General features: G+C 42.3%; 1 protein-coding gene across 10 annotated transcripts in view; it reads right to left on the reverse strand.

Moving 5' to 3' along the window:
* Window positions 1–25,659, reverse strand: part of DGKG (diacylglycerol kinase gamma) — a 197,702-nt gene that overhangs the window by 80,339 nt on the left and 91,704 nt on the right. For all 10 annotated transcript variants that reach the window (XM_019735850.3, XM_019735845.3, XM_074329136.2 and 7 more), the window contains 2 exons: window positions 24,063–24,223; window positions 15,868–15,932 (listed from right to left, as the gene is read on the reverse strand). In XM_019735850.3, the coding sequence (XP_019591409.3) occupies window positions 15,868–15,932; window positions 24,063–24,223 (226 nt within the window). The remainder of the gene's footprint in view (window positions 1–15,867; window positions 15,933–24,062; window positions 24,224–25,659) is intronic.

The following is a 25,659-nucleotide window of genomic DNA, read 5'->3' on the forward strand; positions in this document are numbered from 1 at the left end:
GAGCCTCTCTTGCATTGAAGAGGATTAGAAGATTGGGAACATGCTTTCTTAGTAAAATGTGAAGTGGTAAGGCTAAAAAAGATTAATCACTCCTCTAATCTTCAAAGTAGAGATTTGATGACCTGCCCTCCCCCCTCCCCCAAGGGTGTTTAGAGAAGGGCTGCTTAGAATGGGATGGGAGCTGAAACTGAAAGTCCTGTGCAAAGCTACGACTCTATACGTTATCACAATAGCGAGGAATCACAACGCAATGCAGTTCCATTTAAATTGGAGATTCTACAATGTAGTCACATATATACTGCTCCGTGTTCTCCTTATAAATTCCGGTAGTTATCAACAGCATCATACCGACACCTGAAACATTTCAAAACCATTTATTGATCTTCTCTAATTCTCATAAGCACCTTGTGAGATCGTTGTAATTACCATTTTTTCACCAGGAAATTAAAAATCAAAGAAGTGCGTAACTTTCGCAAGGGCACCAGTTAAGTAAGAAGCAGGGAGGGAGCTGAAACTCAGTTCTGATTCTGAACGCAACAAAACGGGGGGATTAATATCTATTCAGACATTCACATAAGGATGACACAGCCTGACAGGGAGTTGTAAAGCCGTTTGCCCAGGGTTTCTTGAGAGATAATTCACTTATTTCACTAAAGAGAGTTACTGAGTTTCCTGAAAAGTCTAGAAAAAGGCAGCTTTCAAAATTTGCTGTGGCCAAATAAGTGCGTTAAAATATTCTTTACTGCATCTTGATTTAAATGAGTAATTAAAATTAATCACTTGACTCTTTCTTGAATAATCTATTTTTCTTCCACCTTGTTTTTCAAACTCTTTTAAGTAAAATGTGCAAGTATGAACAATTTAAGAAAAATATACCTGCATGAATATGCGAACCATATCAGTTCTAAATACAAAGATGGACTCTGTTGTATCACAGAAATGCCAGTACGTATTATGCTGGTGCAAAAGTAATCGCGGTTTTGCAATGACTTAGCCTGTTAAACTGCAATTACTTTTGCACCAACTTATTAAAAGAACAATAATTCTCCAAAGTTTTAATTAGCAAAGTACCATAGAGGGTTAATAAACTCTGATATTCTTTTTTCTTGAGCTAAAACAAAGAAAAAACAAGTTAAGCTAAGTTTAATAGCCACCTAAGTCAACTTCTGCATAAGAGAATCTGAAATAATTGTGGTGAGGGAGAGAATGACGTGTGGATTTTTTTTTCAATATGGATTTCTGCTTCCACAATCAAATAGCATGCTTCAAAATTCAGGGTTTGTAAGAACCAACCCTGTGGTTGGTTTCCGTAGTTTTTCTGGCTCTGATATGTACTAATTTCCCCATGTTAGCATAGCTGGTTCCTTTTATCTCTCTCCTGACACCCTCTTCTTTCTGTTGCCTCCTGCGGGTTACCTCTTCTCTTCTCTCCCTGGGTGTCATTCTAACCTAACATCCTGTACTGTTCTAATGCTTCAGCAAGGATCAGTATGTAAAGGTCCCCATGTTTCTAGGAGCTATGCATTTTGGCTTTGGAAAGACTTTGAAGGAGAATTCATTCCTTCATTGATATATTCAAAAATCCATTGTTGACTGACTACCTCACCATCTACTCACTCACCTGTAGGATAAAGTACAAACTCCTATACAGAGCACCCAGATTTTGCTGTAGCTACCTTGCACCTGCCTTCCCACCTCACTTCGGAACCTCTCGCCTTTCCTCTCATGTCCAGTGGCCACTCACACTTCTACCCTTTGCCCAGGCCGCATGGCTCCTCCTAGCATACACCTGGCTCCTTCTTTTCTTGGTGAACTCCCATTGCTTTCTCAAGCTTGCACTCAGATGTAACCTCTCTGAAGTCGAATCCCACTTTCTCAGGTATTCCTACGCACACTTATTATTTATGTCCCCTTGTTAAAACAAAGCTCACCATATATATTTTCTTCTTTTGTGACGGTTTTGAAGGAGGGCTGCTGTTTGGGTTGAATTGTACCCTCCAAAAAGTTATGTTGAAGTCCTGACCCCAGTACCTGTGAAGGTGACTGTAATTGGAAATAGGATCTTTGTAGATGTAATCAAGTTAAGATGAGATCACACTGAGTTAGAGTGGGCTAAATCCAATAACTGATGTCTTTTTTTAAAAAGTCAAGGGAAATCTGGCCAGAGAGACACAGAGTAAGAAGGCCATCTGAAGACAGAGGCAGAGGTTGGAGTTATTCAGCTACAAGTCAAGGAATGCTAAGGATTGCTGGCAACCACCAGAAGCAAGGGACAGATTCTACCTCAGAAACTGGGGAAGGACCTAACCCTGCTGATGCCTTGACATCAGAATTTTGGCCTCCAAAACTGCAAAAGAATAAATTTCTGTTGTTTTAAGCCACCTAGTTTGTGGTAATTTGTTAGGGCAGCCCTAGAAAACTAATACAGTTGCTAATATCTTCTGTACAAGCTCATCTTCCCAGTTAGATACATGAACCCCTGGAAATAGGGGCTGTGGGATTCCATATTTCCTCTTGGCCATGACACGATGCCAACACAAAACAGATGCTCAACATATTTGAGCTGAATGAAGGGACATGCTCAGCATCATCCTTCTAGCTTTAGGTCAGTGGACCCCCCCAAAAGCGTTCAGACCTTTCTCTGAATGAGCAAGCTTATGAACAAGGTGGGAAAATAAAGTTTATCACCAAAACAATGACTTACAGAAGATAAAGAGGAAAAATCTTGTGGGAGAAAATGTATCAAAAACATTATGGGTAGATTCAAAGAGAAAGTAGAGGCCAGGGCTGGGTTGGTCAGGGAGGGAGTGTTCAGAATATTTTGGATTGTGTATTGATACAAGTAATAGGTGATTATTAGGCCCTAGAAAGAGATGTCACACTAGATTGAGGAGTAAAGGGCATGTGTGGGGAAGGCGAGCGTAATGGAGCAATCAAATGATAAGACTGGACTGGTGTTTGAGGAGGAAAACTTTGTAAAGGGCCCTGAGTGCAAAGCAGGTAAATTTAAATTCTATAAAATGGGACATGCGTGGTGGCAGCAGGTTCATGTGTGACAACAAGAGGACAAAAATAGGGGTAACTCCAGGTAGGTGGGCCTGAGAGGGAAGAGCATCAAGATGAGACAGGGGGCTGCTGAGGAAGTCCCGAGGAGGGGACATCTTGGGGATCAGTGGGAATGGAGGAACAAAGGAGGTAAAAGTTCTCGTATGGGACACCCTGGTCAGTTGCGGGGTGGGGGACAGAGGGCTCCCATTTGGTGAGTGCAATGAGCTCACTCCTGGGCTCAGAGAAGATGATATGTTTGTCATCCAAGATGAATGAGACTGTCTCCTGTTTTTAGAAATTTTTGCAAGACATTCCACAACTTCTCTCAATAACTCATTTTTGCCTTGAATATGTCTCCAAGCCAGGAGATTCTTCCTTCCATCCAAAACAGCATTCCTCACTTTAGAAGCACATTTCCCCCTCTCATACTTTCCTGAGTCGAGATGAAGCATAAGGAGGTGTGGTCACTATTTCCTGTTGTGAATCTTTCACACACTTGAGACTCATCCCCAATATATTTTCTGCTTCTCCTCTCCAGGAAAAATGCTTTTTATTTAGTTAAAATTTTCTCATGGGTCCTGTTAATGGTTTCTTTGGCTCTTGTCTAGTCTCTTTCTGGGTACGTCTTTGGCCATAGGTCTTTGGTCATAGGGCCCCAAACTGGGCAATCAAAGAAGGAGGTTAGTGTAGTGGGCTGAGTAGAGGCTGTGGAGTTATCAGATCTAGGTTTGAATAGCAATTCCCTGTTAACTAGTTATGTACTTGATCAAGTTGCATAATCTCTCTGAGCCTCAATATTCTCATCTGTAAAGTGGATCTATAATCTTTATCTTGTACTTGGAGAGTTGTGCCAATTAAAAACAATGTACATGGAATTCTTGAAACCATTCCATAAACGATGGTTCCTATTGTTAATATGAGTTGGAGCAATGCTGATTATATTGGGAATACTACCTTTCCAAGCCCTTTAATATACACCCTGATAGTCACATATGCTTAAAAAATATACTGCTACAGAGTTCACATGGCAACTCTTGCTGTCTCTGACGGTCACATAAAACACAACTGGTCTTTTTCCAGATATAACAAAACTATGTACAGGACTGAGAACTCTGCTAAGAGAATTAAATCTTTCTATTTACTCGCCACAAAAGTCGAGCTGCATAGCATATCAAACAGTTATTTTGCTTGCAAAGGGACTTGAGTAACGCTATCTTTAAAACACTCATATCGACTGAACAAAATCATCGGGATTTTTTTAATTGGAAAAGACTAATAAAATTCCCACTGCAGATAAACTCACTCTAATCAGTTCCTTTATATCATTTTACTTTAATAAGCTGTAAATGCTACTGTGTTAATAGTGTTTTAAACTAGTGTATACAGTGTGATCTCAAGTAAATAAAATTGCACATTGAGAGTGCTGAAGGAAAATACGTTATAACGCTAACAGTGTTTATTTCTTGAGGGAAAAATATGATTTATTTTTCTTCAATAAGCCTTAATTACTTGCAGAAAGAAAAGTTGTTTAAAAAATAGCACATACAACCTTATAAAAACATATTATCACAAATATTTATTAAAAATATGTGTATCGAGTAAACTGCTAAAATGCACCAAAATGGCAATATTGTGTTTCTGAGTGGTGGGACTATAAGTGGTTGTTTTTTTTCTTACTTTAACTTTTCTGAACTTTACAAATTATTTACAATGATATTGCAATATACTATGTTATCATGCTATATGATATATTATTAAATTACATAATGATAAATATATTGGTATTTTATTGAAAAAAACTTTATCAGGGTAAACAAAGAAAAAAAATACCACATATTGCTACATTGATGACTCATACCCAATGACCAATAGATCTGTCCCTCTTAGACAATCACCAAATCTCAGAGTTTTAAGGGCTTTTGGGTCATCTAACATGATTATTATCTGATGTATGATCTTTATATATTTTTATGATCTTTATATGATTATTATCTGATGTCTTTATAATAATATTAATAATAGCTAGCACTGATGTGCCAAGCCTCTACAATAAGCACTTTAAATGTATTGTTTCATTGTATCTTCAAAAAATTCTATGAGGTAAGGCACTTGTGGGAAGCAGAATAATGTCCTGACGATGTCCGTGTTCTACTCCCTGAAACCTGGGAGTGTGAATATGTTAGGTTACATGGCAGATGGAACGTCAGCTGGTAGTCAGCTAAAGCTGAGATGGGGAGATGATTCTGGATTATCTGAGTGGGTCCAATGTAATCAGAAGGGTCCTTTCTGGTGGAAGAGTGAGGTAGAAGAGAGACTGTCAGAGGCATGCAATGTGAGAAAGACTTGACTGGCCATTGCTGGCTTTAAAAATGGAAGGGGGTCACAAGCCAAGGAATGTGGGCAGCCTCTAGAAGCTGGAGAAGGCAAGGACGTGCATTCTTCTCTAGAGCCTGCAGAAAGAAATGCAACCCTGATGACACCTTGATTTTAGCCCAGTGAGACCTATTTCAGATGTCTGACCTCCAAAGCTGTAATACAATACGTGTGTGCTGTCTTAAGCCACTAAGTTTGTGCTAATTTGCTGCAGCAGCCTTAGGAAGCTAATATAGTATTATTCTCCAGTTTTACAGGTGAGCAGACTGAGGTTTAGAAGAGTAACTTGGTCAAGGTCACATATAAGTGGCTTGTGACAACTCCAGCATTTGAATCCAGGTTGTCTGATGACAGAACCTGTACTCGTGGGCACTTGGCTCCAATGGAGCCCCAAAATGATTGTCTAGCATCTGCCTGAGCATAAAATGTGGAACCCCTCCCCAATAGTTCCCTGTACTTGAGGATGACTCTAATTGGTAGAATTGATGTCCTTTATTTGGGGCTCAAATTGGTCTATCCAGTCACTTTCTCCACTGATTAATTATGCAAAATAACCTAATTCCTCCTTCATGAGAAACACTTTTAAAATATCTGAGGCCAATAATCACTTCTCCCTAAGTCTTCTCTTCTTTGGGTGAAACAATCCCAAATTCAGCCCTTCATTGTAAGACATGGTTTCAAGTTCCAGGACTTTCCTGACCTCTCCCTTCTGGAAAGCATCCAGACTGTCAACACCCTTGTAAGGACCTAACCAGTTCCTACCTTTGAATTTGTGTACTTTGATTTTCTTCCATGAGGTTATCATGCTGACCTTAACCCTTCTGAACTTGATTCTATACCACATCTTGAGCTCTTTGATGGAAATATTTCTAGAGATCAATCAATAAATAAATACTGATAACTTTTGGATAATCTAGTTTAAAAGACGAAAGCATAGCTTGCTTTCAAGTTCCTTCTGATATTATATCACAAACTGATTCCACTTTTTATTGACATGAATCATACCTTTCCTGTTTTAGCCTGGCAAGGGCTAGAAGAAAAGATCTGTTAAGCTACAGTAAGGAAGTGTTTTGGTGAACCGGCAACTTTGTAGAGAGCCTTGAGATATCACAGGCTACTCGTGTGTACCAGTCTGAGAAGTTGTACTGTCTGTTCCAACATGGCAGGGGGGCACGGGGGGGGGGGGGGATGCAGGAGGAAAATGAAGGAAATGTTAAGAGTCAATGTGATTTCATCATATTATTTAAAATATTGTCAATCTTCAGGGCAGAGAGACCTGTATACAAATATTAACAGCCTCCTAAAATCTTTGACCATCCACAGCTTTACGTTGCTGTGCCCTGTTTCTGTAAAATACCAAGGGCTGACTGTAAACAAATAAGATAAGCAAAAACCCCCTGGTCTTCTGCAGTTGCATAATGATGACCGCCTGGTAAGACAAACACAAACCCATATTTAATTAATTTTACTCTCTTCATTTCTCTCAAGGAGGGGTGGGGAGGGTGGGGGGAGTAACATATTTTTGTGCGTTAGTATATAAACATTCAAGTAATTAAATAAGTAGCTCTGTCAGAACTGACTTAAAGAATCAAAGGTATTTGAACACAAAGCATAAGGTTTGCATTTCCTTTATAAATACCTACAGGAGTAAGAATAGAAATAGAAAACGGTACAGTCAGTTTCATTTGGGGCTTTTCTGAATCCCAAATATTTGAAAATAGTGTGCTATATTGAAGGAAACAGGTGCAGATAGTTTGGACCTCTGTGTGCCTAGGGCCAGTCTTTCATGGGTGCTGAGTACCAGATGAGGAGAAGGAAAGCCCAATTCAGAGCACAAAATGAAGACGCCAATGGTGAGGGTTTTAACCCTGCTGTATCTGCTGCTATTGTATCTTTGTGTTTTGGGACAGTCAAACATCTGGGCTGTAACATCAGGCTACCTCACAGGGCTCCTGGAAAGAGTAACTTAAAATGGTTTCATTTTTAGATAAAAACAGAAAAACATATATATGCTTGTGAATGCAGAGCATACCACAGGTATTCAAGAAAGGAGGACTTTTCATTTGCCCCCCACAGAACATCTCTGTTCATCTAAAGTGGGAGACAAGGGGCTCCGTGGGCCTGGGGAGAGCAAACATCAATGAAGGAAGGCTCATCACATCTCTAGTGTATGCATACCATGCCCTAGACCACTCACCTACTCACCAACTGTGTACTTCATAGTCCCAGCTGGTAAGCCCTACGTATCCATGGAGCACATGGCACCTGTCCTGCAACCCCTCCTTACTCATTTCCACCTTGTTTCTCCTGTTACCATGTCACCTGGGATCTGACTTGTACCTCTATCCTGCCTCTAGCTTGGACTTGGCATTTGGACTTAAAATCTCTTGTATTTAGACTCCACACTTCTGCCTCTAGGACATCCATCGAGCCAGCCAGTGGAGGGAATTTTCTCTACAGCTTCAGTTCTGTAGAATCCAACCCAATCCTGGCTGGCTACTTGGTACCATCCTCCCACTCCCTAGAGAGGATTTTGACAGATTCCATGTATCACAGCTGAGGTCTCCAGCTTTCAGTTGTTCTCTAATTTTTCAGTTCAAGGGCTATGTCAAAGAAGCAACGACCCTATGATAAATGAATCCCCCTGCCACTCTATTGGAAAAGCCTTTTATTGTCAATGCTTTCTTGGCAGTCTAAGGCAATGCTTATCATTCAACAATATTTAACAAGAAATGTTTATTGAGAACCTACTATGTGTCATGAACTCACACATTATCTCATGAAATATTTATAGCAACCTTGCAAGATTTTCACGCGAGGAAGCAAAGGATTAAAGAGATTAAGTAACTTGTCCAAGGTCACACAGCTAGTAAATGGCAGAGCCAAGTTTTGAGATCAAGTTAGACCATATCATGCTGCCCAAGTGCTCCTGCCTAGTTATTTGCAAGACGTATTGCCAACCTCTTAAGGACTCAGGCTACATTAGGGCTTGTGGGGAACCCCTCATCAGCTACTCCACGGCCCTGGCTCCAAGAAAGCTAACACTCCAGAGCCTGTTAATTACCCAAGGGCTTTTGGGAAAGGTGGTCAGCTTCTGGTAGAAATGAAGCACCGTTTCGGTCCCTTTGAAGGGCCTAACAGGAAATACCTTGCTTCAGCCTAAACTGCTGAGGGACATATTCAAGTGGATGGCACTCAACAGGTTTGGAATAACACATTCTTCAAGTGCTCTGAGTTTCTGACCAACAACGAAAATATTCTATAGTTAGACTTCTCTTTCTGGACACTCACTGACAGAGATATTGGATTTAGGTAGCTTCTATGTGCGTATTCCACATACAAAAAAATCTTCAGGGAGAGTTAATCCAGAAACTTCATGGAGAGCTAGCTCTTGGATATTTGGAAGACTCTGGTGGCATCCTCAGCTCACCCGTGAATACTGACTACGGCCTGTTCGAGGGGCTGATAACCCTTCTCTGCCCTCCCCTAGGTGAAACACTCTTTTCTCCATTCTTTTACTTTCATTGCAAACTCCCCTCTCTGTGAGCCCTGGCAAATGTGTCCTTTTTATTCACTCTTCTCTCCTTGCCAGGGCCAGCTCATGACTGTGAGATCTATATAGCCTTACAGAGCCTCACTCTTAGAAAGAAGGGCCCTGTGCTTGTTTTAATGGTGTGCTGTCACCGCCTTGAAATTCTTCATAATTTTTGACCGAGGGGTCCCACATTTTGTACTGGCTCTGCAAATCATGTAATTGTCTTGCCCCTCGCTGTGGACATTGAGATAGGGAGGAGAGTCACACCACACAAGCTAAGAGTGGGTGGTGTTCTGTGGTCCCCCTTTAGAACTCAGCAGTCATTTTCCCACAGAGACAAGTCATAAGAGTGGATGGAAGTGCTAAGAGCTTCACCTTTCTTAGCCTCAATTTCTTCATCTCTTAAAAGGTGACAGTAGCACTTACGCCAGCATGTTATTGTGAGCCCTGAATGAGATTATGTATAATAAGTACCCATCAGAATGTGTGATATACAATAGATGTTTGCTAAATGAAATCTGTGGGAGATAGCAGGTGCTTAAGTAAACGGAGTTTGAACTCTGGAGTTAGGAGCTAGGATAGAATTATATTAGACTCACTGTGGTGATCATTTCACAATATATACAAATATTGAATCACTATGTTGTACACATGAAACTAATATGTTATATGCTAATAATATCTCAATTTAAAAAAGTCATATCAACTATACTGCTTAAAAAGTTGACCTCAGTTAGGTGACTTGGCTTCTCCCAGCCACAGTTCCTTTATTTGTAAAATGGAAATGCTAACATTTACCTTTTAGGGTTGTTTTGTGATTTAAATAAGCTAATGTATTTTAAAAACCTAGTGTATCACCTGGTATCTAGTCAGAGCTAGCTAAAAAAATTAATGTTCTGAGTGTAGTTCCCTTATACCTCTATTTCTGCACGCTAAACAACTCATTTACAAGTGATGTCTGGGATGAAACCATTAATAAGTGTCTTATAATATACAACTTCCTGTACACTATATTACCTACTAAATGTAACTTCCTTGTATGCATTTCCCTTCTTTGCTAGTTTATGAATTTCTTTAAGGCAGGGACCATGTCTTATTTACTCTTGTATCCTAGAACACCTTCTAACATGTTAGAATCTCAGTTGAATTAAATCACTCTTCTGTTGTTTATGTCAACAATGAGATGATAATTTTTATAACATTCCTAAATCAGCAATTAATAACTAGCCTGTCAATGATTAGGAAGTAGGCTGTATCAAAAATAGCCCCATCTCTGCCATTAAGCCTTTTTTACCCTTGACTATTACACTTGGCTCATCTTCCTGCATCCTTGTGTCTGGTTCTTGCTCCATTAACAAAGCAATTCTGCCAGGGAACATAAATTATTTTTGTGCAACCAATCACCTTCCCTGGCAACAACTTGTGTAGAGAGGCCACTGGGGAAAGACTTTCCTGAAACCCCTATGGTTGAGTCATAATTTGATGCCTCTTAGGATTCAAAGAGGTCTCAAAACGGTGACTGTTAACCACTTGAAGATTACGGGCCCCTTCAAGAACCTTTTGATAGTTATGGACATTCTCCTCAGAAAAGTATATTGAATATGTTACATACAATGTCAAGGTGTTCTCAGAGCTCCAGAAGCCCTGTGCCTCAGGTTAAGAATTCTTGCTAGCATATGCAAATAGGTCAATGTGATACACCACATAAACAAAATTAAGGATTAAAATGATATGATCATATCAATAGATGCAGAAAAAAAGCATTTAATAAGATACAGCATCCATTTACGATAAAACACTTAATAAGATGGGTATAGAAGGAGAAATGTCAACATAATGAAAGCCATATATGACAAACCCTCAGCTAATATCATACTTAATGGTGAAACACTGAAAGCTCTTCCTCTAAGATCAAGAACAAGACAAGGACGCCCACTCTCACTACTGTTATTCAACATAGTGTTGGAAGGCCTCGCCACAGCAATCAGGCAAGAGAAAGAAATAAAAGCCATCCAAATTAGGACTGAAGGAGTCAAATAGTCACTTTTTGCAGACGTGATTCTTTATATAGAAAACCCTAAAGACTCCACCAGAAAAAAACACACCAAAACCAAACAAACAAAAAAACGAACAAAAAACTGTTAGAAACAATAAACAAATACAGTAAACTTGCAGGATACAAAATCAATATACAAAAACCCATCGTGTTCCTATATACTAACAATGATATTTCAGAAAAAGAAATGAAAAAACAATCCCTTTTGCAATTGCAACAAAAAGAGTAAAATACCTAGGAGTAAACTTAACAAAGGATGTGAAAGACCTGTACACTAAAAACTATAAGACATTATTAAAAGAAATTGAAGATGATACAAAGAAATGGAAAGATATTCCATGCTCATGGATTGAAAGAATCAACAGTTAAAATGGCCATATTACTCAAAGCAATATATGGATTTAATGCAATCCCCATCAAAATTTCAATGGCATTTTTTAAAGAAATAGAACAAAAAAATCATCAGATTTGTATGGAATTACAAAACACTTTGAATAGCCAAAGCAATCCTGAGGGGGAAAAAACCCCAAAAACAAACAACAAAATAAAAAAAACCCCAAAACAAACAAACAAACAAAAAACAAGGCTGGAGGTATATTCCTTGACTTCAAATTATACTAAAAAATGACAATAATCAAAATAGCATGGTATTGGCAGAAAAACAGACACACAGACCAATGGAACAAAATTGAGAACCAAGAAATAAACCCACATATATGGAAAATAATTTTTGACAAAGGAGCCAAAAACTTATATAATGGAGAGAAGAAAGCTTCTTCAATAAATGGTACTGGGAAAATAGGAAAACCGTGTGCAAAAGAATGAAACTGGACTGCTATCTGTCTCCATATACCAAACCTAACTCAAAATAGATTTGAAATATAAGGTCTCTAAATATAAGACCTGAAACCTCTAGATATAAAACCTGAAACAATAAATTGCATGGAAGAAAACATATGTACTAAAGTTGTGGACCTTGGGCTTAGAAAGGATTTTATGAATTTGACCTCAAAGGCAAGAGAAATAAAATAAAAAATAAATGAATGGGACTATATCAAACTAAAAAGCTTCAGCACAGCAAAAGAAACCATCAACATAACAAAGAGGCAATCAACTGAATGGGAGAAAATATTTGCAAACAACACCTCCAATAAGGGGCTAAAATCCAAAATATATAAAGAACTCATACAACTCAACAACAACAAAACAAACAATCCAATTAAAAAATGGGCAAAGGACCTGAACAGACTCTTCTCTGAAGAAGACATACAAATGACCAACAGATACATGAAAAGATGCTCAACTTCACTAGCTATTAGAACCACCTTACACCTATTAGAATGGCTATTATCAACAAGCCAAGTAATGACAAGTGTTGGAGAGGCTGTGGAGTAAAAGGACTCTCACACACTGTTGGTGGGAATGTAAATTGGTACAGCCACTATGGAAAACAGTTAGAGATTCCTCAAAAAATTAAGAATAGAATTACCATATGATCCAGCAATCCCTCTTCTGGGTATCTACCCCAAAAATCTGAAAACATTTATCCACAAAGATATATGTACCCCTATGTTCACTACAGCATTATTCACAGTGGCCAAGACATGGAAACAACTAAAGTGTCCTTCGATAGATGATTGGATAAAAAAGATGTGGTACATATATACAACGGAATCTTACTCAGCCATAAGAAAAGATGACATACTGCCATTTGCGTCAACATGATGGATTTTGAGATTATCATGCGAAGCGAAGTACGCCAGACAGAAAAAGTCAAGAACCATATGATTTCACTCATATGTGGGATACAAAACTGAAAGCAACAAACAAAAACTGATTGACACAGACAACTGTTTAGTGGTTACCAGAGGGTAAGGGTGGGTAGGTAAAGAGGGTAAAGGGGATCAAATATTTGGTGACAGAAGGAGATTTGACTTTGAGTGGTGAACACACAATGTAATATACAGATGATGCATCATAGAATTGTACACTTAAAACCTATATAAGTTTATTAACCAATGTCACCCCAATAAATTTAATAAAAATTAAATTAAATTAAAGAAAAAGAATTTCTGTTAGAATAGCCCTGAAAACTCACTGAGCCATGTTAAAGATTCAAGTTTCCTGGTAAATTCGAGCCTTGACTAGTCACACTCCCTTGTTCAAAACAAGAAAAAACAAAACAGTTACAACTCCCTCAATTTAACCTCAGGGTTACCCCAGAGGGCCCAGTCCCAGGCATTAGCAGTAAGGGCATCCAGCGAAGCACCGCAATCTGTGGAAAACCTAAATTCAGCCAAGTAAAACGAAACCTTGTTTGATAATATCGTTTACATTTCCAAATCCCGGTATCAAGCTTTCTTCCTATCCCTTGTGGCCCTTCCTAAGTTTAGCTGCTGGTGTAATGGGGTAACCATGGCAACAACCACCTGCCTATTTAAAACCTTCTCCAAAGCTAAATAAGGAAGCCTGGAGAAAATGGCTGCTCGCCTGCCTCTCAGTGGACAAATTGGGCACTCCTGGGTATTTTCAACAGAAGCCAGCAGACAGGGTAGACGCAGCATGGACCTGAAGTTCTTCATAGGGAGTGTTCAGGGACCTTGTGAAACAGGGCATACCTCTATGCCACTGTTATCTTCACCTATTAGCGGGCACATGGATTTAAATGCAAATCTCTGTGCCTATCACCCTAGGTGACCACATTACCTTGACCTCAACCAGGTGAAGGGTGAGGCACGCAACTAACTGCAGAGTCATCTTGTTATTGGGAACTGAGAAGTGAGAAGGAAACGGTCATTCAGAGCACAATGAATTTGTTCATACTTTGCATTGAAAGGCACAATTACAACTTTTTTTTCTGACAGAGGTATCTTTCTAATTGTATTCAATCATGAGGATGACTGATGATTGCTCTATTTATGTCATATGTTGACCTATGGATTATTGAAGTACAGAGAAATTTCTCCCTTCTTCTGCCCCCTTGCTTCCTACCAGCGGCAGAGGTTTTGCTACCTTCTGTGCCAAGATACCACATAACTGACCGCACTGCACTGCTTGTTCCTCCTCAAGCATGCTGCATTCTTGTACTTCTTAGTATCTTTTTGTACATTTGATTCCTTGTCCTTGGGTTGCCCCTCTTTTTGTCAACCTAGAAAATACATACTTGTTTTCTGTGTCTTGGTTTGGGCATCTCTGTTTTTGGAAAGCCTTCCACACTAAGTTCCATGCCCTTGCTTTGCGTTCCCATAGGTCATCTGGATTCACACCACTTAACACAAATCACCAAGCATAGCTGCCTTCCAGTCTGTCTCCACTACTGGACTGAGAGCCCTGCACACGTGTCCATTCAAAACACCTATGGAACAGTGCCTGGTACTAGTATGTTTTCAAAAGATACATTCATTCAATGGATGAATGAATGAACAGAAACCCATGGATTTCACAGACATATGGCATCTTAACAAGCATATGTGCATGAGTATGTATAAGTGTACCTGTGTGGAAAGAGGACCATAAAATCTGGAATGGATGGATGAGAAGGAGCATTTAAAAAAAAAAAGTGATTTTGTGTATACATGTGAGTGAAAAAGATGGTGAAAAATCCATTGATTTGTAAGTGTGTGACTACAGTAGGAATAGGGGCTAGAAGTATATATGTTAATAGTGTTTTGTGTGCAGGATTTGTGTGTGAGAGAGCAATGGACTGCCTGTGACAGAATGCATACTCTAAGAAAATTAGTTCAGCTATTAGATCCCCACAGATCACTTTTCCTAAAGCTAAAGTGGCTTCATTATGTTCAATTTCTGATCCCTAAAAAGCCTTTCTTCTTCCTGGCTAACCTCTCAGGCTGTGGGGTCAGGGGAAAGGAGTAGGAATGAAAATCCTGGTGCTTTTCAGGAGTTGGGCTTTAAAAGAATGTCATCAGATAACACTGGATTTCTGCTTTAAAGAGAATCCTGTGGGCTGAAGTCAAGCCCATCACGCTCCATGTAAGTCCTTTTTCCCCACCCGCCCTAAGTGGAGTGGAACCCAGCCTTCATCTTCAAATGGTACAACAGAGGAAAGAGAAAGGCTGGAAATTAACCAACGAGAAGAAAAAAAGAAAGAAAAAAGGAGAAAGGTAATTTAATCCCAGGGGTAGCTATATGCCAGTCACAACTCACTTCTCACAAATTCCCTCCTGCCAGCAAAAAGGGTTTGGTTTCATTTGCAAATGACCTGGTTTTCTGTCTCCTTTCATTTTGGACCTAACATCCAGACTTCACACAGGTGCCCAGGCTGAGCCTGGCATCTGGTGGGCTCAGGGTCTCACCGCCTCCGCAGGGGGCTCCCTCTGCTGTCCTCTGCTGTTGGAGGAGGCGGAGGCGACGCCCTCTCGGCCCTCGGGGCCTGGCCCCAGAGCTGCTGCCACCTCTCCTTTGAGACCGAGAGAAGCTGAGGCCCCTGCCATCCTGCCTGTGCCCCTCCCCAGAGGAATCGCTGGGGCTGGGGGTGGTGGAGCGGTACGTTTTCAAAAAGCGGCCAAGCCCCAGGAGGGGTTCCAGTTAACCAAAAGCAGACCCCACTCCGCACGGGCGGGCGCATGGCTCCCTTCCTCCTCCTCCCCCAACATACTTCTTCCCTCTGCCCATCAACCTCTGGGAGGGGACAAGAGGCCGGGCTGCGGCAGGTTTCTGACATTGTTTTCTTCTTGGAAATGGAAGCCCTCCTTCCGGCAACGTGGCAGGAAAGCGAACTCCCTGGGCGGTGGGGCCAAAACATTCCGGTGAGAGCAGGTGGGGGCCTTTGACCAGCCGAGGGCGGGGGTGGGGCGCGGGCAGTGCAGCCAGGGCTGCAGCCGCATGACTCTCTTACCTGCTGTTGAATTTTTCAGGGTGTTTCTCTCTCATCATGTGGAATCTGTGTGCAATGGAAGCATCCTGAAAGAGAAAGAGACAGAAAGCAGATTCCTGGTTAGTGGTCATGAGCAATGTGGAAGGAAGGGAAGCACACACTCTCACTGAAATCCCCCAAACCCTGAGAACCCATCTCACAGGGAAGAACACCAGGTCCAAGGTTAGGGGCTAGTGCCATCTATGCTTATAGAGCCTATGCTAGTTGACTCCTTGCAATATTTACTCTGCCCAGCCATAGTTCAGGGTGAGTGAAGTGGACAGCCGCTGACCTTTGAGGAGAGAGAGGGTGTTAGGGTCTATGAACAGTGAGAACGCAGAAGCCCCCCCCCCCACCCGTGTGTGTGTGTGTGTGTGTGTGTGTGTGTGTGTGTGTGTGTGTGTGGTCGGGTGAATGTGAACCTTTGGAAATGATTTGCCACATTCACTCTTTAAAAAAAATACTTATTTTGGAATATTTTAAGTCTCACAAGAAGTTGTAAAAATAGTACAGTTAGTTCCTGTGTCCCTTTCACCCAGCTTTCTCCAGTGATAGCTTCTTACATAACTATAGTACATTGTCAAAACCAGAAAACTGACGTTGGTAAATACTGTTATATATTAATCATCCATAACGTGAGACATAATTAGTAGCATTGGGTAAGATGCTTAGTAGATAATTAAAAAAAAATATTTAAACTTCTGGCTTCTGCCTCTTGATCGCTCCATGGACACGACGCTTCCCAAGGTCAATAGGAGTCTCATTACTATATTCTATGGACACTTTTCTGTCCTCTTATTAGCACACGTCTTGGCGTCACTCTTGGCCACCTGCTCCTCAGAACTCTCAATGAAGATGGCTCCCATGACACCACGCTTCTGGGCTTTCCATCCTTGGACCAGAACCTTTTAGCCCAGAGTCCAGTCTGCAGCCCACACGCCATGCCATGGGCCATCTTGGGTTCTCATAGTTGTTACTGGCATCTAGGTGCTGTGTCCATAAATGTATTAGGTTGCTGCAAAAGTAATTGTGGTTTTTGCAATTATTTTTAACCTTTTAAACTGCAATTACTTTTGCACCAACCTAATAGATCTCTAGAACCAACCCTGAGCTTTAGACCTAAAACTGAATTCATCTTTCCTCCCCAAGCTTGGTCTTCCACCCGTTAATGGGTCTGTTTTTCCAGCAGAAGATTATGTGCCACCCCTTTACCTCTCAGGCACTATGCCAGCACTTTCAGTGCAGGTGGTGGACTTTAGAAATGAACAGGCTAATTATGTTGGGGTAGGGGGAGTGACAGAAACAAGAGAGCTGATTCAGATTTGTGCAGGGAGAAAATACAGAATCTCATTTACTGGAATATGTGGCTAAAAGAGAACTGAAATTCCAGACAGTGAATTTTCAGCTAGAGCATATTAATTCCTTTTCTTGATATGGAAACTCTACAAAAATGTTTTTTTCTGATTTTTTTTTTTTTTTTAATGCCAGGAGGTATAGTGAAGAAGCATTTTTTGAGCATGTGCTGTGTGTGTGGTGAGTAAAGTACAGGTTAATGGTGGGGACAGAAACTCCAGAAGCAAGTTAAGGAGCAAAGAAGAGGCTTTGTAATACTGTGTTTTTCTGAAAATAAGACCTAGCCGGACCATCAACTCTAATGCGTCTTTTGGAGCAAAAATTAATATAAGACCTGGTTTATATTATATATTATATTATATTATATTATATTATATTATATTATATTATATTATATTATATTTATTATATTATATTATATTATATTATATTATATTATATTATATTATATTATATTATATTATATTATAACCGGGTCTTATATTAAAGTAAATCATTGCACTGGGCAGCAGAGTAAACCTAGCCAGCAGCCCACAATTGAGAAGTAGAGAGGGCAAGTCAAGGATGGGGGCTTATTTTGTGGTTGGCAAGCACTGCTTGCTGAAATCATGTCCTGGGAATTTAACATTTAAACTCTAGTTATGCATTTATTTTTCAGTTTTTAGCTTAAGACACATCAAGAATTGGAGGTCTCAGTTAGGCACCCCAGTGGACACACGGTGGGAGGACGTACAACCCCCTGGGAGGCCCCTGTCTCCTGGGCCCAGACAGCCTGTGTAGCCTCTCCTGGCAGCTGTCCTGCATGCTGCCAGACTTCACCCACCTCCCTCTCTCTGAGCAAGTTTCAGTGAAAACTCTGAATAACATTCATATGACATCTGTCAAGTGCTTCTCTAGAATTCAAGAAAACATTCCATCTACTTGTGTTCCTTTGAAGCACTAATTTTCTTCTGTTGGAAAAAAAACAAAAGAAAAGAAAAGTAAAAAGCAATCACATGTTGCCTGGCACCATTTGTACTTCATTCCCCCCTCACCCCCAGTGCTGCTGTGACTGGCTCCTGGCTTTTTTATACTCTGGGATATGTGCACAGGCCCCCTTCTTCTGTGTAGTTTCAATTCTCTTTGGTTTTTCATTACTAGGTTTTGCAAGATTTCTTTTCCCCAAGACCAGCTTTTACAATATTATTAGTTATGTATGTGGTTCCTACCCTGACAATGTAATTCCTTGGTAAATGCACAAAGTAGTAAGGGAGAGTCTAGCAGTTTCTTTGCTGTTCAGTCTTTAAAAGGCAATGCTGGTCAGGACTGACCATATTTCCCTACCTGGGGATTAAAAAGACAGTCACAGTTCACCTTCACTCTCTGCTGAGCTTCTCTGTGTCATCCACTGAGCTGGGTATACTTAAATCCAGTACTGATTTCATTTAAATGTTGGAAACTAGTGCTACCCTTTCTTGGTAATAATTACGGCAACATGAGACTTCTGTTCTGGGGGTTGGGGTGTAGATGGGAATTGCAAACCTGTGGAAGTGGTGATGGCATTTCCAACGGCCTCACTCTTTGGGGTCCTTTCTTTGAGGTGTGAGGTGAAGAGATGACAGCACTGGGGACACGTAGCTACTCTTCCCTGAACTAAAATTATAAAGACACAGTTGGATAAAAGATGTTTGTTCCCCTTCCAAATATAAGCAGCAGTCATTGGGATGCTGAGATATTGGGATGTCTAGGCCAGTGTGGTGCAGTAGAAATAAATTTTAAAAATTTCTAGTAGCTACATTAAAAAAGTGAAAGGAGAAGATATTAATTTTAAAAATGTATTTTAATTAACAAATGTTATCCTTACATGTAATTGATATAAAAATTAGAGTATATTAAATGTTTTCCTCATACCATATTTTTGAAATGTATTGTGCATTTTACACTTATATCATCTCTCAATTTAGAGTAGCCGCATTTCAAGTACACAATAGCTACATGTGGCTGATGGCTACTATATTGGACAATGTAGGTCTAAGTCACGTCGCCAACTTACAGAGATAAAAAGAGAGGAGACAATAAGACAGATTATTTAAAATTTGGATTGTTCTGTAAAATTATGGCATAAAAAAGAGTGTAGACTTTTTATCCAAGACACTTTTCAGTGAGTCCCACTGTTTTAGTACCTTCATGGCTCTCACAGGTGACAGAAAAACCTTAGGTTGGGGGAATCCAAAAGTTGCAGGGAAAATTATGGTTTTTAAAATTTATAAGTTGGGGCCGGCCCGGTGGCTCAGGCGGTTAGAGCTCCATGCTCCTAACTCCGAAGGCTGCCGGTTCGATTCCCACATGGGCCAGTGGGCTCTCAACCACAAGGTTGCCAGTTCAACTCCTCGAGTCCCACAAGGGATGGTGGGCTCTGCCCCCTGCAACTAAGGTTGAATATGGCACCTTGAGCTGAGCTGCCTCCCGGATGGCTCAGTTGGTTGGAGCGCAGGCTCTCAACCACAAGGTTGCCAGTTCAGTTCCTCGAGTCCCGCAAGGGATGGTGGGCTGTGCTCCCTGCAACTAGCAACGGCAACTGGACCTGGAGCTGAGCTGTGCCCTCCACAACTAAGATTGAAAGAACAACAACTTGAAGCTGAACAGCACCCTCCACTACTGAGATTGAAAGGACAACAACTTGACTTGGGAAAAAAACAAAACAAAACAAAACAAACAAACAAAAAAAACGCCTGGAAGTACACAGTGTTCCCCCAATAAAGTCCTGTTCCCCTTCCCCAATAAAAATCTTTTGAAAAAAAAAAAAAATTTATAAGTTCCCTAATGGGTAGGAGGTGTATCATTGTGGAAAGTTGGCTGGTGAAGTCTGATAAGTACAGTCTGTAAGGTGGGACATGGTGCGTGGGTTAGTGTGATGGCTGCGGCCTCTCCTTGGCCCCTGGGTTCCCCTCGCATCAGAAATAGATTTCATTGAATCAAGGGATTAACTGTTCACTCATCCTGTTAAGGCTCAGTGAAAGCAGAGCCGTTGAGGAGTTCAGAGTTACATATACCCCAGGAATTATTTCACAGTCCCAAACTTCCTGTCACTGATACCTGGCCATCCTGACATTTCTGCAAATCCAAAAATAAAAAGCAGAGACGAGGAGGCCAGAGAAGTCAGAGGAAGTAGCATCCTGAATGACTGTTTAAAATCTCCTGCCAATGGATGTTATCAGTTAGAGGGACTAAGAAGGCAACTATGTTAACTCTTCACTGGAGGGGAGCTGGCATGTTTGTGGGTGATGGGAATGTGATGACACGAGGCCATAGTCACTCCCTGCTTGGGCCAGGAGAGTCTGCCTTGTTTATCACTCCATCTATTAAATAGGTCCTGTCATTAACAAGGGGACCTAGTGAACTGTCAGGGCAAATTTTATCCCATCTGGGGGCACCACAGCGACCGTCAGTGTCATCAGCTTGGTAAATGCAAGGCAGCAGACGTTTGAGATCAATAGATATTCCAGGTCCTTCAAAAGAGGCAAAGACTGCACAAGGCTCTCTTTGCCAAAGGAGTCTGACCATAAGCATCATAAGGAAGTAAAACCTGGGTTGGTTTACATACCTACTTCTCCTCTTACAAAGTTTGGGAAGTCAAACAGGGAGCGAGAGCTTCTGCAAATGTCAGCCCCAGGTTCTGTTAGGGTTATGTGTTGGCGACTTGTTTTCTCAAGAATTTCCCTTTCTAATTTTTAAAGAGTGAGCACACAAACCCTGCAAACATTTTATTGAGGGAAGGCTAAGGGCACACGAAGGAGATAAAGAATGGCCCTGGTTCCTCACTGCTTCACAATAAAATATTAAACATGCACAAGTTAAAGGTGTATGAAAAAATCATAAGGAAAGATACTATGAAGTTCTTCGTAATTTGAAAGATGAACATACTGGATTATCATAAGTCAGCCCAGGGCTAATAAATATTTTGACCAAGGAGTGTGATGGAGTATCTATTCATATGCATTTCCTTGGGGGACAATTAGCTGGTCTTCTTCCCTCCCTTCCCACTTATTTGAAAGAATGAATTAAAACCGTGATTAGTCTTGGCTCTTGGAATTAGGCTTGGTTACCTAGTTCAGGGGAGGTTGTCTGTTCTCTTTTACTGCGTTTATCTATTTGGTCAGCTAATACCGAGTGGTTTTTTATCTTTGTTTTTGTTTTTGCATTTGATACGGTGCAGAGATGGACAGGGTGTTAGGAATCATGTTTGTGGCAGCCAGAGCTGGATGCGTTGTGAGAGAAATTTTGGGGCTGAAGACTCTGAAAGCAGCCATGACTGTAACCTGCCCTCTAGGAGTTCTCAGGCAGGTCACCCTGTCCTGCTGCTCAGCTCTCACTTCTGGCCAGTTGCTTCTAGGTACTGCTTTTCCTGCCTGTGTGTCTTTCTTCTCCCTCATCTGTCTCAGTTCTGGTTTCTGCTCCTGTGAAGAACCACTTCCTCTGACCATTCTTTCCTCTAATGGGTTGTCTTCACTCACTGAAGACTTGGTAGGGACCGTCTGCATCAAAATTATCTCAAGGGCCTGTTAAAAATGCAAATTCCTAGACCTTGCCCAGACTAACTAAATTAGATTACAAATCAGGATCTGTCATGGCGGTGGAATGTGCATTTCTGACAAGGGGCATAGGTGAGCCATCTCACACTAAATTTTGAGGCAACCCTCCCCCCCCAAATGCTGCTGTGTTTGGTGGCATGAAGATGGAGGGGGCTGTGCAGAGGCTGATGGGCTCTTGGCCCACAGCTCAGAGGGCTCTGGAGTGCCTCCCGGCTCCCCTACTCCCCAGCTTGGACCTGTCTCTGTATCTTTCTAAGCTACAGGTCCTTCTTACAAAACACAAAAGAATAATAACACCTACCAACAGGGAAACTGCACCTAGTGTGCAGTAGGTACGCAATAAATGTTAGCAAGTAATAAGTCTTAGTTACTACAGGCAAAAGACATCAATTTTTGTGAAACTGTCATGATGGGAAGCTCATGCTCTAGAAGCCTCCTGGGTGCCAGACCTGTCAGTCATGTCTAATTTGTAGGAGGTGAAGACTGCGCTGGGGGAAGTGGAGCCTGAGGAGGTGGTCCAAAGAGGAGAGGGGCCTTTGAGCCAAGAAAAGGAGGGAGGGGTCTGCCTGGGTCACTGGAGGGGGAGCTGGCAGAGGCTTAGGGAAAGATGTCTCCCACAACTGAGGCCAGGGGAGGCTGAGGAGATAAACCAGATGGGGGCATAGGGACCCCTGAATTTACTCCTGGTCCAACACCTGCATCCTCTCAGAACCTGAACTTGGGTCCAGCAATGCTTCTGTCTTCTGTTTTAGTCAAAGAAAAAGAGTGCTGGATTAGAAAATGAAGGCAAATCCCTTACTCTGTCTCCGTTTCCTCACCTATAAAATGGAGATACTACTACCCTTCAGTGTAGTCATAAGAATCAAGAAAATATCTGTAAATATGGTAAATTTTAAATCCTGTAAACATAAGGTATTATTATCACTAATCCCCTCTTCTTCCATCGTTCTTTTAGTCTTATTAAAAAACAAAACGCGTTCCTTAAACCTGCTCTTCCCTCAATATTCCTATCATTTTTTTCTTCTCTCTCTCTCTCTCTCTCTCTCTTTTAACCATCAAAACTGTCCAAAAAAGGCACAGGTGGGGATGGTTGAGGAGTGCAGGCATCACACAGTCTGGGTCTGGAGGGACTCAAATGAAACTGGGCAGCAGAATTCCCCAGACAGGGACACAGAGGAAGGAGCCTGGCTTCAGAGTGCAGCATAGTGTGCACGTACTATTCCTGCCCCTAACTCATCCAGGGTCCTGAGGCCTCACCTATAAAATGGGGACGGTGGGGACAGATACCTGCAGGGTTGCTGATGAGGACTAGAATACACAGAGTCCGGCTCCGTGGAGAGCACACAGGTGCTCAATAAACGCTGGAGTCTGTCACATCTCCCTCCCTAAACCCAGATCTATTATGGAAATGACTAATCCCTTTCCTCCCTGTCCTGTCCCCAGAGGTTTGGGAAGCGGTGTCTACCCCATCCTCCGTGGACTAGAAGCCGAGCTCAGCAAAACACACTCACTGAGCTGCACTAGATGTGCTGGGGGTGGGGGAAGAAAGAGGAATGTGGCACGACCCGTGTGTGTGTGTGTGTGTGTGTGTGTGTGTGTGTGTGTGTGTGTGTGTTGGGGGACAAGACAGGCACTTACACCAGTCCCTTCAATCTAATGCAAAGTGTGCACTGATGGCGTGAGCACAGAGGGTTGTGGGAGCACCACGGAGGAACTCAGGGCTCAGGCGGAGGGGTCAGGCAAGGGAGAGGCCCCCAGAGCATTACGAGCACTTGGAGTGTGGGGCATGGGGCTGAGACTAGCGGAGAAAACGGGGGAGAAAGCATTCTGAGAGCTAAGCCAGCCAAGCCACCTTGGGACCATGCGGGCCTCCCTGGAGGATCAGAATTCCAACCCTGGAAGCTCATGTGAGAGTCTCCTCTGGACCTCGCCCCTTGGGTATTTCTTGGTGTTGTTTTTAACTGCTCAAATTATCCAAAGGGTGACTATGTATTTTGAGAAATATCCTGTCTTGTCTTGTTAGTTAAAATTATAGGGGAAGGAATTTCCTCTATAATCAAGGATGGGGGCTTGGTGCCATCAGGGTATCCACACCCAGGCCACAGACGAGGACGCGTGGGCCCAAGTCAAGGCTGGGGGCAGCGGGAGAGGTAAAGAGTGTGGACCCAGAGGGGGACAGTGGAGGACGAGAACCCTTTCTGCCCACCTGGGCATTGCTCTTCCATGCAGAAGGGTGATCCCAGGCCAACTCACCACACCGATGGAGAAATAGTTGTTCATGATGTTGTATGGAACCTGGTCCCCGTTCTCCACCTCCTCTCTGGGGACGACTTCCAGGTGCCAGCGGTCCAGCATCACCAAGGGGCTCTGCTCAATGTCCTTCAGGATTTTTGTCAGGCTGCCCCCTTCGTACCCTGTGGAGCATGCAATTGCATTTGTCCCAAATTAGAAAGCTAAGTTGGTCTTGATGCACCGGCATCTGGCAGTGCAGGGAACCCCGTGGACATCTGTGACCAGGAGGCTCCCCAGTGTGTCTGTGGGCCAGAGACACTTAGGTTCCCTGAGCCACAGAGAAGGAGAGGACAACATGGAGTCATTAGGAAGAAGCTGGGGAGATTTGAAAGCCAGCGCAGCAGGGGTAAGGTGGGCAGGCTGTGTGGATGAAGCAAGCCCTAGAGAATCGGTGGGCTGGGCGATGGGAAGAAAAAAGGATCTGTGCCCAGACCATGTCACGTTGGAGATGGACAGTGTGGTAGAGAGAGTTTTAAGACGGTCCCCATGATTCCTGACACCCCTGGTGTATACCCCATTCAAAACCCATGGGACCTGTGAATAAGATGGGACAGTCACCATCATGATTACGTATATTATATGGCACGGTTGACTTTAAGAAAGGGAGATTAACCTGGGCGGAGCTGACCTACTCAGGGGAGCCCTCAGAAAGGACTGGGCTTTTCCTTAAGAAATAGATTTGAAGCTTGAGAGGGATTCAACGTGAGGAAGCTTCTCTGTTGCCAGCTTTGAAGATGGAGGGAGCCACCTGGCAAGGAATGAGGGTGGTCCCAGCTTACAACCAGCAAGGCCTCAGGGACCCCAGTCCTACAACCACAAAGAAGTCAATTTGGCCAACAACCTGAGTGAGCTTAGAAGCAAATCCCTCCCTGCCCCCCACCCCAGAGCCTTCAGGGACGAGCATAGCCTGTCTAGTGTCCCATTTCAGCCTCTGAGGCCCTGAGCAGAGAACCCACTCACCCTGTTCCTGGACTTCTGACCTACAGGACTGTGAGCTAGTAAATGGATGTTTTAAGCCTCTATGTTTATGATAATTTGTTATATAACAATAGAAAACTAACATAGAAAGTGAATGTTAAGTGATGAGAGGATAATGGGAGATACAGTCTTTTCTTTCAAATAACATCTCCATGTTCCTGCTTACCTTTCAGGCAACCTTGAAGAGTATTTTCCAGTTGTCAGGGCTTTGGTCAATTTCTTCAGGGATGCCACACAGGATAGCAATGGTAGCAACTGTGTCGCTAAGGGCCTGGAGGCTATCTGGGAGCACAGGCTGGGTTTCCGGCATGAAATTTGTGCCTAGATGCCCAGAGCATGGGGCCACACTCTGCCTGTCCCTAGTCTCAGTGTGTGGCTGAGGACCCTGGTAGCTCTTCGCGTGCCTGCCAACTTCCTCCTAGGGCTGACTACTGTTTTCTCTGCCCCTGTCCACTAGTATGCACCAATCTCTGAACACTGACTGCTGCCCGGCCTGGCCTTGAATCTCTCTCTGAATTGATCAGCCATCTGCAGTCCTACCCCAGCTCTGCCTGCCAGACTGACCTGTGTGCTGTCCATA

Source organism: Rhinolophus sinicus, chromosome 17 (assembly GCF_057876585.1).
Source record: "Rhinolophus sinicus isolate RSI-liver-muscle chromosome 17, RSI-T2T, whole genome shotgun sequence".
NCBI lineage: Eukaryota > Metazoa > Chordata > Mammalia > Chiroptera > Rhinolophidae > Rhinolophus > Rhinolophus sinicus.